The sequence below is a fragment of the Lagopus leucura genome, unplaced genomic scaffold (assembly GCF_019238085.1).
Source record: "Lagopus leucura isolate 7727_CA_CO unplaced genomic scaffold, USGS_WTPT01 Super-Scaffold_100019, whole genome shotgun sequence".
Classification (NCBI taxonomy): Eukaryota; Metazoa; Chordata; class Aves; order Galliformes; family Phasianidae; genus Lagopus; species Lagopus leucura.
In genome coordinates, this window is record NW_024962273.1 from 260,120 (window position 1) to 274,593 (window position 14,474).

General features: G+C 44.7%; 1 protein-coding gene across 2 annotated transcripts; it reads right to left on the reverse strand.

The window, feature by feature from the left end:
- Window positions 1-3,137: 3,137 nt before the first annotated feature.
- DAPL1 (death associated protein like 1) lies at window positions 3,138-14,137 on the reverse strand. Of its 2 annotated transcripts, none has more exons than XM_042877953.1 (4): window positions 13,838-14,137; window positions 11,713-11,800; window positions 10,310-10,358; window positions 3,138-3,391 (listed from the first exon to the last, which is right to left on the reverse strand). In XM_042877953.1, the coding sequence occupies exons 1-4, from the start codon at window positions 13,893-13,895 to the stop codon at window positions 3,311-3,313; spliced, it is 276 nt and encodes a 91-aa protein (XP_042733887.1). In that variant the 5' UTR covers window positions 13,896-14,137; the 3' UTR covers window positions 3,138-3,310. The 2 variants fall into 2 exon arrangements, with proteins under 2 accessions (XP_042733887.1, XP_042733886.1); XM_042877952.1 differs by lacking the exon at window positions 3,138-3,391 and adding an exon at window positions 8,526-8,812 and having other exon boundaries at window positions 13,838-14,117.
- Between the last annotated feature and the right edge of the window lie 337 nt (window positions 14,138-14,474).

The window sequence follows — 14,474 nt, forward strand, 5'->3', positions numbered from 1 at the left end:
AGGGAGATCCCTCACCAAGCACCAGCATGGGCAAAAGAGGCAGCACAGAGAGATGAAAGTCATTTATTAGCTGTAGATAGACAGCAGACCAGAGCAGTGAGAACTAAAAGCACCTTCCTTCCATTCACCCTCTTTTACCTCCTCTCCATAAACAGCACAGGGGAACAGGGGTGCAGTCAGCCCACAGCAATCCAATCCTATCACTTCTCTGTGGTCTCTGCTCCTGCTCCACGTGCGGTCCCTCCCATGGATGTTGTCCTTCCTGAGCCAATTCCAAGTGGGTTCCCCACAGGCTGCAGCTCTCCAGGCACCACTTCAGCCCGGCTCTGTACCGCACGCTGTCCTTCAAGAGCTGCTCCAGCACAGCTCCATATCACAGGTGCCATCCTTCAGGCCTCCCAGCAGTTCTTCCCCTTCCTTCACCGTGCTCTCGCAGAGGGGAAGCAGCACCATCCGCAGGCTCAGCCCTGGCCAGCAGCAGTCCCATTAGGAGCCGGCTCTGATTCAGCATGCAGCAGCTTCTGGACTCCTCATAGAGGCCACCCCTGCAGCCTCCCATCACCAAACCCTCACTGTGGAAGCGCAGTACAGGTTGTCCTCATAGCCCCACATTATCATGCAAGCTTCTAGCAGTTTTAGAGACTTGTTCTGGAGAATGGGAACTTCAGACAGAGGAGAAATATAATGGCAGCAGTGCTCCCTTGTAATGTTATGGATGAGGAAGAATACAAAAATCAGGCTTCTTTTTCTGCTCAGCTTTGCTACTGCTTATGTTAATTTGGGCCCATCTTAACATTCTTATCTTAAATGTTAAGAGCTCCCTTTCAACATCACTGCTTTTACCCTGTCAGTTTGAGTTTCATGCAAAATAATAATTTGGTAGAAAATTGGTTTAATGAATTTTAGAAAGTAATTTGTCCTCTAACTAGTAGAATAACAACAGCAATTTATATTCAGTAGCTTTGTGCATCTGCAAATATTTAAGAAAGTTAAGTACCAACTCCAGGTTCATGATATTCACCCAGCACACAGCTACCTGATGTCTCAGCCTGCTTCTGTTTGTGATGCTGCCTTTTGCACAGTGGGAGACGAGTAGAAGGTAATTTCATCTTGGCCGCCTATTTCAAGCTCACATCCTCCAGTTAGACCTGAAATGAACTAACTTGTTCTAAAGCTATTCTGCGAAGAGGAACACATAGGTATGCACACAGGAATTATATTTAGACCCTTTTCCCCATGAAGCCAGGTTAGAAATTGGTCACAGGGCTTTACAGGCAAAAAGAGTGAAGATTAATATCAAGTTATAAACAACACCTCTTTCAAACTTCTGTGATCACCAAGTGCATCAGCTCTAACTTACCCAACAGGTTTTCTGTTTCATCTGCAGATCTTCAGATAAGTGTTAACCCCTTGTTTAACTTCTGCAAGATTGCCTGGAGGCAGTAAAGGAGATTGCATCTTCTCTGTTGTTCCACTGAATCGGAAAAGCAGCAAGAGATGGGTAGTAAACTTTGGATAGGGGACAGTAAGAAGTGCTGTCATTCAATCTGTGCAGGTATGATCCACGAGCACACATTCAGAGGCACTGCTCAGAGACAGCCAACTGCATACATGCAGCACAAGGAACAAAGCCTAGGACACATCTCCAATGCATACATATGCAAGTAATCCACAATCCCATGGACTGAGACAGCTACAGAAGAAATGAGAAAACAGGATGACTGAATGGTGCATTACAGGTCCTGGTATTGCTGGCAAGAAATAAAGAGTCTAACAATCCCTAAAGAAGCTCTTGTTCTTTCAGAACAAGCAGAATTTGGATTATAGCCTTGCTTGCACAGGAAACCTGTCACGGTCACACCTCTGAACTCCTACAAACAACTGGTATGTGAGACATTGCTATGGGCCACAAGTTGTAAAAATAATATTCATAACATTCTGCTTTACTTTTTGCAACAATAGAACTAAGTAATGTTGGGGAATCTTTTAAAGGAGCTTAACAGCAATGAGTATTTAAAAAGTACTCTTGGTTACAGGAAACAGTGCAATTCAGCAGAAAACCTAGGGTAAAAATATTAATGCACTTTGAGTACCTTTCTGCTTGAAATGCAAGAAGCCACAAAATACACACGAGAACTCCTGTTTGTTCAGAATTTCCTACAGCCCTCTTTGAACTTAAGCTCTTAGGGCAGTTGCCGAGAATCAGTGGGAAGTCCCCCACTCCTTGTGCACAAAAATATTCAGACAATAAAAATGCGAATTAGTGACTTGGAATGTGCTTCCAGTGCTTCCAGCTTTTCAATCCATTGATTTTTTTTGTTACATCCTTGGGATTTTTGAAGCATTAGGTGTCATTTCCTACATAACAAAATCGTGTCTTTTCCCTTGAGATTCGTGCTGCATTTCCTCCTGTCCCAGAGCTTTGGAACATTCCACCGCTGCCATCCTTCCACCCCGTTTTGGTGCGTGGGAATGTGAGCACACAGATAAAGGCATTCTCAGCAAAGCCCTCATGCGTCAAGTTCCTGAAAGAAGTCACAAATGCATCGTGGCAAATACGTTTGTAGCAGTTAAAAATGCCTCCTGTTTACCGTTTGCCAGTTTAATTCAGTTAGAAATCATTAATATTAAAGATAGCAACCACCTAAAGTTGGCCTTACTGAAGTTTGAGGCCAGAGTTCAACATAACTGGAAAGAAATTCATAACAAATACTGTCTTCAGAAACCTCAAAAAACTTCTGCACAGAATTTGAGTGCATATGCATTGACCAAACTATATGCCTGCCCATCTTTAAACATCTCCAACAAAACATCTGAGTCTAAATTTAGCTTTTTAACTTCATATGTTTTAAGGCTGAGATCCATAGAACAAAACAAGCCTGAAATTCTACACTTCAGCCATTTTTTTAAATGCATATTCTTGCTTTCCACTGCATTTGATGTTTCTTGACAGTAACATATAGAGAATAAATATTTCAGACTCGGGTAGCTTAAAGGCAGCTCAGAGTTTGTTATGGCTCTTCATTAAAAAACAACAACCACCACCATACCAAATATGGAAGATTTAAGCTAGAAGGAATTTCAAAAAGTTATGAGCAGCGAAAGTAGGTTGAATTAAAGTTTAAAGTCATTACTCATTTTAGTGACTGTTCTCTTTCAGTATATATTTATTGTATGTTTTACAATTGGAATGATGGCTACAGTATAAATACAAATCCTTTGTAACAGCTTCGGAAGGACTCCAATTATTCCTTTACATAAAAGTCACTTCTGAAGTAAATGAAGTTAGCTTCAGAAACACCATTCCTTTTCACACAGGGATGTGAAATGATGGATCCAGTTTCCCAGCACTGCCCAGTTCATGGTGGAATGGATTAGTTCTGAAGTAACCCTGTTTAAAAATACAGCATGAAAGCATCTATAAAAGCAGCAAATGCTGATTACGTGAATGTGCCTAATAAAAATGTACCTTCCTGCATTCCTTGTTTTATGTCTTGGTCTAATCAACTACAGCTATGAACACTGAGAAGGTAGGGAGGAAAAGGAACCATTTAGCAACTGTTACACCTTTCATATCTCTACAGCTTCTAGAGTCCTCTGTAAAATAGCAAATGATGATTTCAGAAATTAATCTATTATTTTTCTTTGAAACTATTTCAACAGTTTTTTTGCAGGCTAAATATCTGCTCTCCCATGCTATAAGCTGTCTCCAGGAGCTGGCTTAGCTGGCTGAACCTGAGTTAAGATGCAGACACTGCTACCTCTTGTGGCAGATTGGTGTGCTCATACGAACTACTGAGGCTTCTGAAATTCTTGGATACGATTGCAAAACCTGCACTGCATCTTGCGTGTTAGCAAACTAGGAAAGCTGGAAGGTAGGAAATATTCGGACTTTGCAATTTTATCCATCTCTTCAATGAACTTAAAGTTGGTAATCTGTTACAAAAGGAATTAACAGAAATTTGTCTGGCATAACTCTACCCAGCAGCTTCCCATCAAAATCCAGAAAGAGTGGAATAATGCGCAGCACTGCGTCTGCAGCCAAGTTTGACAAGAAGAGTAAAGATGTTCATTATCAGGTTGAATCATTCTCTCCATGGTTTTGTCAAAGAGAGGGAAAACAGTGACTAATAAAAAGGGCAGCCAAAACACCTTACAGCGCAGAATAGCTGAAAAAGACTGGAAACAATTGCCGAGTCCAAGCCTGGTTCAATGGCGCAGTCGGCCGAATGCTGAAGGTTGGAGAAGACCTCCAGATCACCCTGTCCAACCACCCCCTATCACCAGCAGCTCCTGCTAAGCCACATCCCTTAGTACAACATCTGAATGCTTCTTGAACTCCTCTAGGGCTGGAAACTCCACTGCCTCCTGGGCAGCCCATCGGTGCCTGAGCGCTCTCTCAGAGAACTGCTTCCTAACATCCAACCCAACCTCCGGCGCAGCTCGCAGCCGTTCCCTGCAGTCCTATTGCTGTGCCTGTTGGAGAAGCCGACCACCACCTCACCACAGCCACCCTGCAGGTCACTGCAGAGAGCAGTAAGGTCACGCCTGAGCCTCCGCTTCTCCAGACTCAACAATCCCAGCTCCCCCAGCCGCTCCCTGTAAGGCCCGTGCTCCAACCCTCGCCAGCTTCATTGCCCTTCTCCGAACACACTGCGGGGCCTCAGTGTCTCTCTTGCAGTGAGGGGCCCAAAACTGAACACAGTGCTCAGACTCGGTACTTCCCTGCTCCTGCTGGCTGCGCTGTTTCTCATACAGCCAGGACGTCGTTGGCCTTCTTGGTGACCTGGGCGCACTGCTGGCTCACGCTCAGCCCAGCACTGACCGACACCCTGGGCAGCCCTGCAGCCACTCTGCCCCACACCTGCAGCGCTGCCTGGGGTTGCTGCAGCCAAAGCACAGGACGCAGCCCTTGGACTTGCTGAACTTCACCCAGTGGCCTCGGCCCAGCTGTCCACATCTGCAGGGCCTTCCTACCCCCAAGCAGATCGATGCTTCCTGCCAGCTTGGTGTTATGACTGTGTTGAAACCACAGTCATCAGGGACAGTTCCAAAACAAAAGACTGTTTACTGTGAACCCACTTTAGGAGTTGTGCACACAGTACCACAGACAACACTGATTCGTCCAAGGAATTCCCACAATCCAGAAACGTACTCTTCCCTCTACCACTGAAGGTAAAGAGGAATTCAATAAATGCAAACGTGTGCATCAGTTATCAAAATTGGGTTTTGTGCAGCAAGGAAAGGTTAATGAGCAAGGATTCTGGCAAATCTGTGTGTACTGTGTGGAGAGGAACAGACTGAGTAAGTCTGTCCTTGGAAGGAAGACATGTTTTAAATAGGCTTTTGTTACAGCTCCCTTGTGTTGTAGGTTTCCAGATTAGACCCATTTTGTTTGTCATTTCGCCTGCTGCATGACTTTGCACAAAAATCAGAAATATGTACAATCAATTCAGATTTAAGTCTGTACACTGAATAGTGCAATAATTCACTCCAGAACAGCTGAAGTTTCACACCTCCAAATTCAAGTAGCTCTGTCGAGTTTCTCACAAGCAGGAAGAACAGGTGCTAAGAGGTAGAGACTCATCCTTGCTCAAGAAATTCATCCCTATCCAGGGAAACACGCTTTATTTAAGCCTTCAAACAGAATGCATGACACTATCAAATTTAAAAATATTTTGAAGACCTTAAAACCAACCAGCATTTATAGAATTCTGTGGTTTCCATTGCCACTTGGCTTCAGCCACTCCCATCTCTAGGCCATTTTGAAGTCTACAGGCAAAACATAACAGCATATGAACCCACACTGTTTTCATCAAGAAGCTCAACAGAGGAACATGTATCCTGAAACCATGCCATTCTTGTCAAGTGCCTGCATCATTTGCAATAATTTTGAAGAAAACAGGCTTCTTGCAAGGCTTTCATCACTTCCAGCAAACCAACTTCATCTGCTGCTTATACTCTGGATTTAGCTGTAGTTGATGCTAAAATAATCATGGCAAAATAATGTATCAAGTCTAGATCTAAATAAAAGTACCTAAACAGAAGGCAAAGCTGATTAATTGTAGCAGGATGGAAAACTAAGTTGAATCTATTAAAAGTTTGAAATATATATTTTTAAGGTGTTTGTTTCTTATTAAGAATTCTCCTAAAACACCTTAATAAATGGAAATAATTTAAGAAAAAAAACAATGTACCTGACAATGCACTTGTAAAAATACCACAGTAAAGTAAAAGACCGACTCAGCTGAAAAGGGGGTGTTCTTAATCATACAGCATGTAAGCAGAAGAGTTTATTCTCTATATACTTTCAGGTTTGCTGCAAAGCCAGAAAACAAACACGAAAGGCTACCTGTAGTAAAGGCACGGGGGACATTTCTGGCAGAACAGGAGTGAGGTACATCAGTTGTCAGGATTTCTTACTCTGCAAGAAGTGTATTAGAGCAAAAGAGCAGCCTGCACCTGCCCTACATTTAGTACAACTAATAATCTGAGCTTATCAAAGTTAGGCCTTCTGGTTTCTTGTTAATACCTTCTTCTACCTGGAAATTTGGATCTATGTCAATCAATTCACTTCCTACAGCTATCTTTAACATTGAGCATACCATCTTAATCTGGAACATAATATTTTAAACTGTTTAGATAATGTTCATTGGAAAACAGGCTGAAAAAATCCAACGTGGAACAAATAGAAGTGCAGTCAGATCCTTTTGTTTACTGACGGTCACAGCAGTGACAGTTAATGCTGCATCACAACACAGGTGTTTATACAACTGCAGCAATGAAGCACTGCAATACCAGACTGGAATTCTGCTGCATGATCTGCACACAGCTAGGACTGTGATGTTTGCATCACCCTAAGGGTGCAGGACAGAACCAGGGATTCCAGATCTCTGTTCCCAAGCTATTTGAATAGCTCCTCTGAACAGGGTATATCTTCCCACAGATTCCTGCATGTGCCAGGATATGCACCACCCCAGGAAGGCAGTAGGAGAAGATGCTTGGATGGATTCTCTGCTCAGGCTTATGTTAAACACAACCCAGAACAACAAGGTGCCCAGTTAACTGGCGGGGGCTGACAGGTGTAATCCAAGAGAAGAAAATGTTTTTCCTAAAATGATCTCATTTGTCACAAAATCCTTGGCCAGAATAAGTTTTCAGAAAGTGATTACTTGAGAGGAAAACCTCCATAGCAGCCTTTAGAATCCCAATGTATTTTCACCAGCCACTACTTTTTCTTCAGAAAAAATAAAGATTAGAATAAAGAACATGCTGGCATTCATTCCGTTGGGAACTGACACGTATCAGCCGACACGCTGGAGCCCGCTGTGCTGCTCTTGGCCACGACAGCACAGATAATGCCACACACTGGACTTCTCTAACTCAAACCTTTTATGTTCATTTCCACATGCAACCAGCCTCGGAAGCAGAAGAACGAGCTGTGTGACAGAAAGGCAGAACTACCTGTTTTCCAAGTCCTGTACCTGCAGCTTAAATACCCACACAGTGCACCGCTGCTGCTGTCCAGGCTAACAGCAATATCTTACAGCCAGTCAGCCACAGAAGGACCATGAGAGAACAAACAGCCTTCTACACAGGAGCACCGATATCTGAATTTGTCCTACTTGCTGAGGATGCAGCTGCATTACTTAGTGCACATAACTACTCTAATCACCGCCTACTGCAATCACAACTGAATCTCTAATCAACATAAAGTTATTTACCTTTCATGGACAAGTAAGGTGAAGCAGACACTCCCGTTAAGTGGTGCTGCTGATGCTGGGCAGCCCATCAGGGATCCCTCTGCAATGGAGTGATTTCTGCTGCAGTCACATGCAAAGCACACCATCAAAAGAAGTCTCAGTGACAAGACTAATGTAATTCTAAACATAATTTTATATACTCAGGAAGTCTATTTGGACTGCTTTACTGTAATTTTAGTGGCATATTTATCTGCAATTGCTACCTTAAAGAAAAGATCCCAGCAGAGCTAAATTCAGAGCAGTAAAAGGCTGAGCTGCCCAACCAACCAACCAGCAGCAGACTACAGTTATCCTCTGCAGGACTCGGACTATTTTATTGTCTCTGCTGACAGTATAAGCAGGCAAGGTTCAAGGATACTTCCTTCTGAAGTTTCCTAAGATTGAACTTGAAACAAAAATCAGCATGGAACCCCTCAGCCTAAATCATAAAAAAAAATAATTGCAAAAAGATCAAAACAAACATCAAGGTCAACACATCAGGCAGTTTGGCTTTTAAGAAGCATTTGAGATCATTTACAGTTGTTGTAAACTCTATCAGGGAACATCTTCCAGCTGTGACCTTGCTCAGGATCACATTCAGCTTTGCTATCAGTACATTAAAAAAAACAAAACAGGAAATATTACTGAAAAGAGGGTGGGCAGTTTTCAGTGAAAACTCCCAGGGCAGGTGAGGCTGCTGGACTTCTCAGCACCGAGCAACGACCAAACACCAGCAAAATGAGATTAGACAGAGCCATGACATTTCAATACAACCCCAGTAACTCTCTTTAGAAAGTATTTTATTGTCACCAACAGAAATGCAGTGGGATAACAAGGCAGCCAAGCTTTTGATCCTTTTACCAGTATGCTACAAGCTATTTAGAATAGAAATTTGCTTCCAAGTGAACGTGGTGGGCTTTTTGGTTTTTTTGTTTTCTTAAAGGCATGTCTTAACATTTCCGTGGCTGTTGAATAATATAAATTCTTTTAGGCAGCATGAACTTCTCCAAGGCAGGCAGTGGCTTTTGGTGAGCAACTTGTAACGCTGCTGCAGGGATATTGTGGCTTATCTGTAACATTAAAAGTGGGGAAAATAAGTTGTAATGAAACACAGCTTTTCCACTGTTCGCTTTCTAAATTTGATCACATGAAAGCAGGCTAAAGAACATAGTAAAACCTAAATCTAAAAAGTTCAAGTGATCAACACATCACAACTCAGAGACTGCACAATTAATAATCCCTGGTTTAAAAACAGAACATCAGCATGACTGTGTGACTGATTTTTTTCATATTTTTTCCCAGTTGTTCACAAGATCGTTTGCTAAGATACAGAAAGCAGAGCAAAAACTGTATCCCACAGCTAACAGTAGGCTGCTTCAAATTCTTACTTTCTGATTCCAACAACCATCACTGTCGTATTTAATTGTTACTTTCTAAACTTAGTCCTGAGCTTTATGTACGAGAGTCTAGGAGCCAGCTGGAGAAGAAAGTGCTGGTTAAGAGCAGAGGAGATCGGAAGGAGAAGAAAAACAGGACGATGTAACTATTCACCTTAGCAAATAGGTCTAAGCCAAATTTCAAGATCTACATAGCAAAGCTTTGATCCCATCTGTTGATGAAAGGCTCATGTTGAAATGCGACCGATGGTTTGGTTTTTTTTAACCAAGCTCTACAGATGAGGAAGCCCTTGTATGTTTCACAATCTAAAGATCACATATGTATGAAAAATAGATGAGAGCTGTCAGGTTTTCTGATTAGCATGCAAATTAAAAAGCAGCTCGTTAAACAGCTTTTGCAGTGTGTAAGGATAAGACTGTATCAACCGAGTGAGAGTTACAAGACAGCACCTAACGGCAGAGCCATTATAATGAAGAGTCCATCAATAGATTTGTGACACAAATTTATATACACACAGTACAACCTCACAGTCTTTCCAAGAGAGAAATCAAGAAAATGAGCACCAGGCCTCGAGTGACATAACTGCATACAGATCAACGGTGGAACACGCTGCCCCTGTGACCTCAACGACCTGCAGTTTTACATTAGCTCACCAGCAATGCACTTCTCATCAACATTACTCACTTCTTTCTAAGCGCTCTCTTCTCTTTGCCAAGTTGAACCTTTAAAGCTAAAGCTATTTCTATAGTTGGGCGATGCTGAGGACTGTGGGTTTTCTTTTTGGCAGAGCTGGGGTTAAAGCCAGAACAACTTATTATGTCACTGTTATTTTTTGCCCACATTTCAATAAATTTGCAATGTACCACCTTAGAAAACCCACACATCTTGATATCTCGCAGTGCCTTTCTATAAGGGGTGCACACAGCAACTCCATGTCTACTTATTCAACATTAAATAGCAGTGGAATCATAGCAGAGAAGACAACTAGTTACATGTAAGCCACACACTTCTGACATAACAGATCATCTCAGGAATGTCCAGCAGCAGATGGCAAACCTACAAACATCAGGCAACAGCAATTTAAGGAAAATTCACTTTCTGACATTCTATCTTCAGCTTCATGGAGAGGTCCTGACAAACACACATCCTGTTCTTCCAGGCCTACTTACTTTGCGCAGCATGACATCCATGTGATGGATTTTTGAAATACTGACAACACTGCAAAAGAGAAAAAAAATAGTAGTTAGCATCTCTAACTTGCAAAAACACTGACAACTGTTTTTCAGACTTCTTAACACAAAATATTTTGTAATAGAAATTCAGGTTCTGGAGCCAAATCCCTTAATCACAGTAAAGAATACAAGAGTATGAAAAGGGAAGTGCTGTCTCAGAATAGAGAAATGGAAAATCCACGTTGTTTCCTTTGTATTTATATATAAAGAAAAACCTATATACAAATATCATTAAATATTTCAAGAAGGGTTGTTATTTTTTTTAATGCACCATGGATAATTTCACAGAACTCTAGAACTGGAATTCAGACCCGCAAAGCTTGACCTGCCATTTTCCTTATGTTAATCTAAGCCTACAAGAAGCATTCATGCTCTGCTGTGGGTGGTTGGAGGAGAAGCAGTTTTTCTTTTGACATCAAAACCTCTCAAGAAATAACTTCTTGTACAAGAATACCCTATTACTTCTTAATATTTTAATACTGCAGAACAGCCACATCACCATATGAAATAATGGATATGAAATAACTTAGCTCAGCACTACAAGACTGCACATTCTTCTGGTAATGCCATTATTTGCATTCATACCTCCGTGGCCTAAAATGAAGTCCTTACAGATGGAACTGGACACCTGAACTGTAGCTCTTGAAAAAGGAGGTACTGATTTAGTGAAGTTAATGATTCGTGGCTGCAGCAAGATAAATTCCCTGCTGAAGTTTCAATCTAGCGATTGATAATCGTTTGCCACAGTGACGAACATGGGATGAAAGGTCTGTGTGTGTCAGCAGGTAACCGTGACTTTGGAAGAGCCAGGAGCAAGACTGGACCCAGACAACTTGCAATCAGTGACAGAAAGTAAGGCAGAATGCGCCACGAAAAAAGGCAAGCATGAGCCGGGTCACTGAAACAGCAAAAACCCATTTCTCCTGGCTCATGAGGCACAGCCAATTTTTGTGCATTACCACCAACTCCCGCGGACCTGCACAAGGCATCCTTGTGAAAGACAGGACAGCCTAAAATCATTTTATTTTATTGGAAACTAATTGAAAATTGCTAATTACAGGTAGGCAGTGATGTTTTCATTTCTGTTCCATAGCACAGAGAGCAGATATTCCACTTTTTTTTTTTCCTTTCATTGTTTCGTGAGGCATCTTCCTTACATGTGGAAGTTTGGTTTTTTTTAAGCACAAAATTGCCCCCAACTTGCCTTTTATTTATGAATTGCACAAGTTAATTTAAGTGTTAAGCTCGACGGAATCAAACGGTTGTCTATTTTCTAACCTCAGCCCGTTGCCTATGACCTGTAATCTCGGGCCGGGGGTCTGAGCCCTGTAGATCAGTACCTTGTCTTGTCCCTTCCCTTGGGCCCAGCGTTTCTCCCAGCAGGTATGGCTTCTTGCTTTTTAGACACTCTCACACCTCCAGCTCTGACTGCAAGAAGAAAATACAACTTATGTAGCATTATAGATGGAACTGCATGCTAGACAGAGAAGACAAAATAATACACCCCGAATAAACGTTAAGAAGAAATTTTCTTTCACAACTTCACTCTATTTTTACTTCACTTATATACACACGTGTGCATGAAGTAAACCAAAGAGATCCACCAAAAAGAGCAAAATGCTGTCACAGCAAACTCAAATCAGCTTCCAGATGCTGTAATCAGGAAGTCAGCGAGGCTCTGGTCACTGCAACTTACACGCATCCCAGCACTATAAGTTTATGGAACAATCAATCCATTTTAAGGACAAGATTCCATTTTAAATACAAGAAACAAAAAATCCCACAACTCCAAACATTTTGAGTTTTGAAACAGCAAGAAAGGTTCCACAGTGTGATCAAGGCACTTCAGAAGAAAGCCAGTAATGCAGATAAGAACCAGATGCACCTTACACTTGTGTCCTAACAAGTTTAATTACGCTTCATTAAGATACCTGCCAATCACAAAACCAATTAGCACTAATTAAAGTACAGATGATCTGACAGTAACGATTTAAGCTCTGAGGCTTGTCAGAAACTTCAGTTCTGAACACAGAACACACAAACTGTCTGAAACATCTTCCTGTTCACAAAGACACTTCAAGTTTTAAAGCTGCCAACAAACTCAGGCTTACAAACAACTCTCCAGCCATGCCAGCCGCAGCCCTACAGTGCTGGAGTTGTGCAGTACCTGGGCTTGGCTGTCCTTCCTAGCATCGCTTACGTGCACCTGACTATGCTGCTGCGTCAGCAGTAAATAAGCAGCCTACTGATCTTACAGCTGCAGATCCACCACAGACCCGGAGCGCCGTTGTTTGGGCAATCACTGCAAAATGAGACGTCTCTGAAATGGAAACCGTGTTCAATTAGCTTTTAGTAAGGAGCAGCAGGATTCTAAATACCCTCAAGCTCCCACCTGGGGAAGCTCATCCCTGTTTCTGTTAAGTGGAAGTTCGGGGGCAGGGCTTCGTTAGCCGTGTTTAACAACAGTGAAAAGCCAGGATATTTCAAGGCCTCGGCACGGTCTGTTCTGCAGCTTCTTGCGATACGCTGACCGTGCTGCAACGCGACGGCACGAGGACGCGCTCGCTTTTGGGGGCAGCGTCCAAGGCCAGCAGGGAGCCCTTCCTTTCCCTTCCCTCCCCCGCCTGGGGCCGCGCAGAGCGGCGGGCAGCGCACAAACCAACGGCGCGAGAGCCAGCGGGGCGCTGCGCGGTCTGGCCGCGCGGGCAAGCGGGAACCGGGGCTCTGCCCGCCCGACGGGGAAACCGCCTTCTGCTTTTGCAAAGCAGCTGAGAGACGTCAAAAGTTTTCGTGCGGTGCTCAGATTTTTTAGTGAGCGCCTGTAAGCTGTGCAACTAAACAGCCGAGAGCTGAGCGCGAGGCGCCCAAAGTCCCCGCTGGATTCCAAATTAACGAGCGCCACAACTTTCAAAGGAGTAAGGCGAAAAAAACAACGGCAACAAAACTCGGCACGGCGCAGAAACGCTGAGCTGCACTACGCCACAACGGCACCGCGCCCGGGACGGCGCGCCCGACCTGGCCTGCATGGGCGCCGAGCAGCCGTTCCCGTCACCTGAAGGGCAGCTGAGCGCTGAGGCCAGCCGGAGAAACCGGAAAAAAAATTACCTCCCGACCCTAGAGAATTGCGTTTGGAAAAGCGGCTCCGGAAGCGCCCAGCACGTGTCAGCGCGCCCCGGGACCAGCGGGCGCGGGATGAGCCCGGCCCGGGGAGCGGCGCGGCCGAGGGGCGAACCGGACACGCGGCTCGGCTCCGCGCTGCGCCCGCCGCCATCCGTCCCGGGGCCGCCAGCCGCACGCGGCGGTCGCAACGCCGAGGGCCGAGACGCGGTACCCGACGGAGCGGAACGGCAGCAGAGGCTTCCACCGACGCGGCCCGGTGCGTCGCGCTGGCGCGGACCTGCAGGAGCTCGGCGGGGCGGCCCTGAGGCGCACGGCGGGACGCGCACGCGGCAGCACGGCCCATACCTGAGGGAGCGCGGCCGCCCGGCACCGCGAGCGGCTCTCGGACCGTCCTGCGAGCCATCGCCGGGCTCGGGGAGGCCGGGCGGGGCGGCTGCGCTGCGGTAATTATGGAGCGCGTTCAGGGAGGAAAGAACCAATCAGTGATAAAGCTGCACAGCCAAACATCGCCTCCAACGCAGCAGCGAACGGCGAGCACGCCTCGTTTCTCGAACCGCCCGAGATACTCGGTGTGGTGTCGCTCCGTGCGAGGAGTTCCCGTCGCGGGTGGCACAAGCTGGTTTCTCACGTGTCACTTTACGTAACGCACGTAGTTAATTGTAACTTCTCTTCTTAAAGAAGAGCCCGGCGCTTCGTCTCCGTGTTACCGCAGCACGGCGCTCCGTCCGCTGGCAGCTCGCCGTGCGGCGCCTTGGGGGAGCGACTGCGGGAACGGAACGGAGCTGCCTTCAAAGGCAGAACTCCGTAACGGCTTTCCTACTCCACACGGGGTTTTTGACGTGATCGGTACTGAATAACCGCCTTGTCGGTAAGATTTTCCGAGTCTTTTCTGTGATGTTTATAATCCCAGAGTTACAGTCCTTAATCCTGTTTTACACTTTGTAGAATTAGCATCGTCCGTATCGATGGCCTGTGCAAAAGT

Bases quoted from the DNA above. Each gene is read 5' to 3' on its own strand.
- DAPL1 (XM_042877952.1), bottom strand. From the start codon at position 13,895: ATGGCTCGCAGGACGGTCCGAGAGCCGCTCGCGGTGCCGGGCGGCCGC. The intron at 11,801-13,837 runs GTATGGGCCGTG...TTCTTCTTGCAG, and splicing joins GGGCGGCCGCGCTCCCTCAG to TCAGAGCTGGAGGTGTGAGA. The intron at 10,359-11,712 runs GTACTGATCTAC...TCTCTTTTGCAG, and splicing joins AAGGGAAGGGACAAGACAAG to TGTTGTCAGTATTTCAAAAA.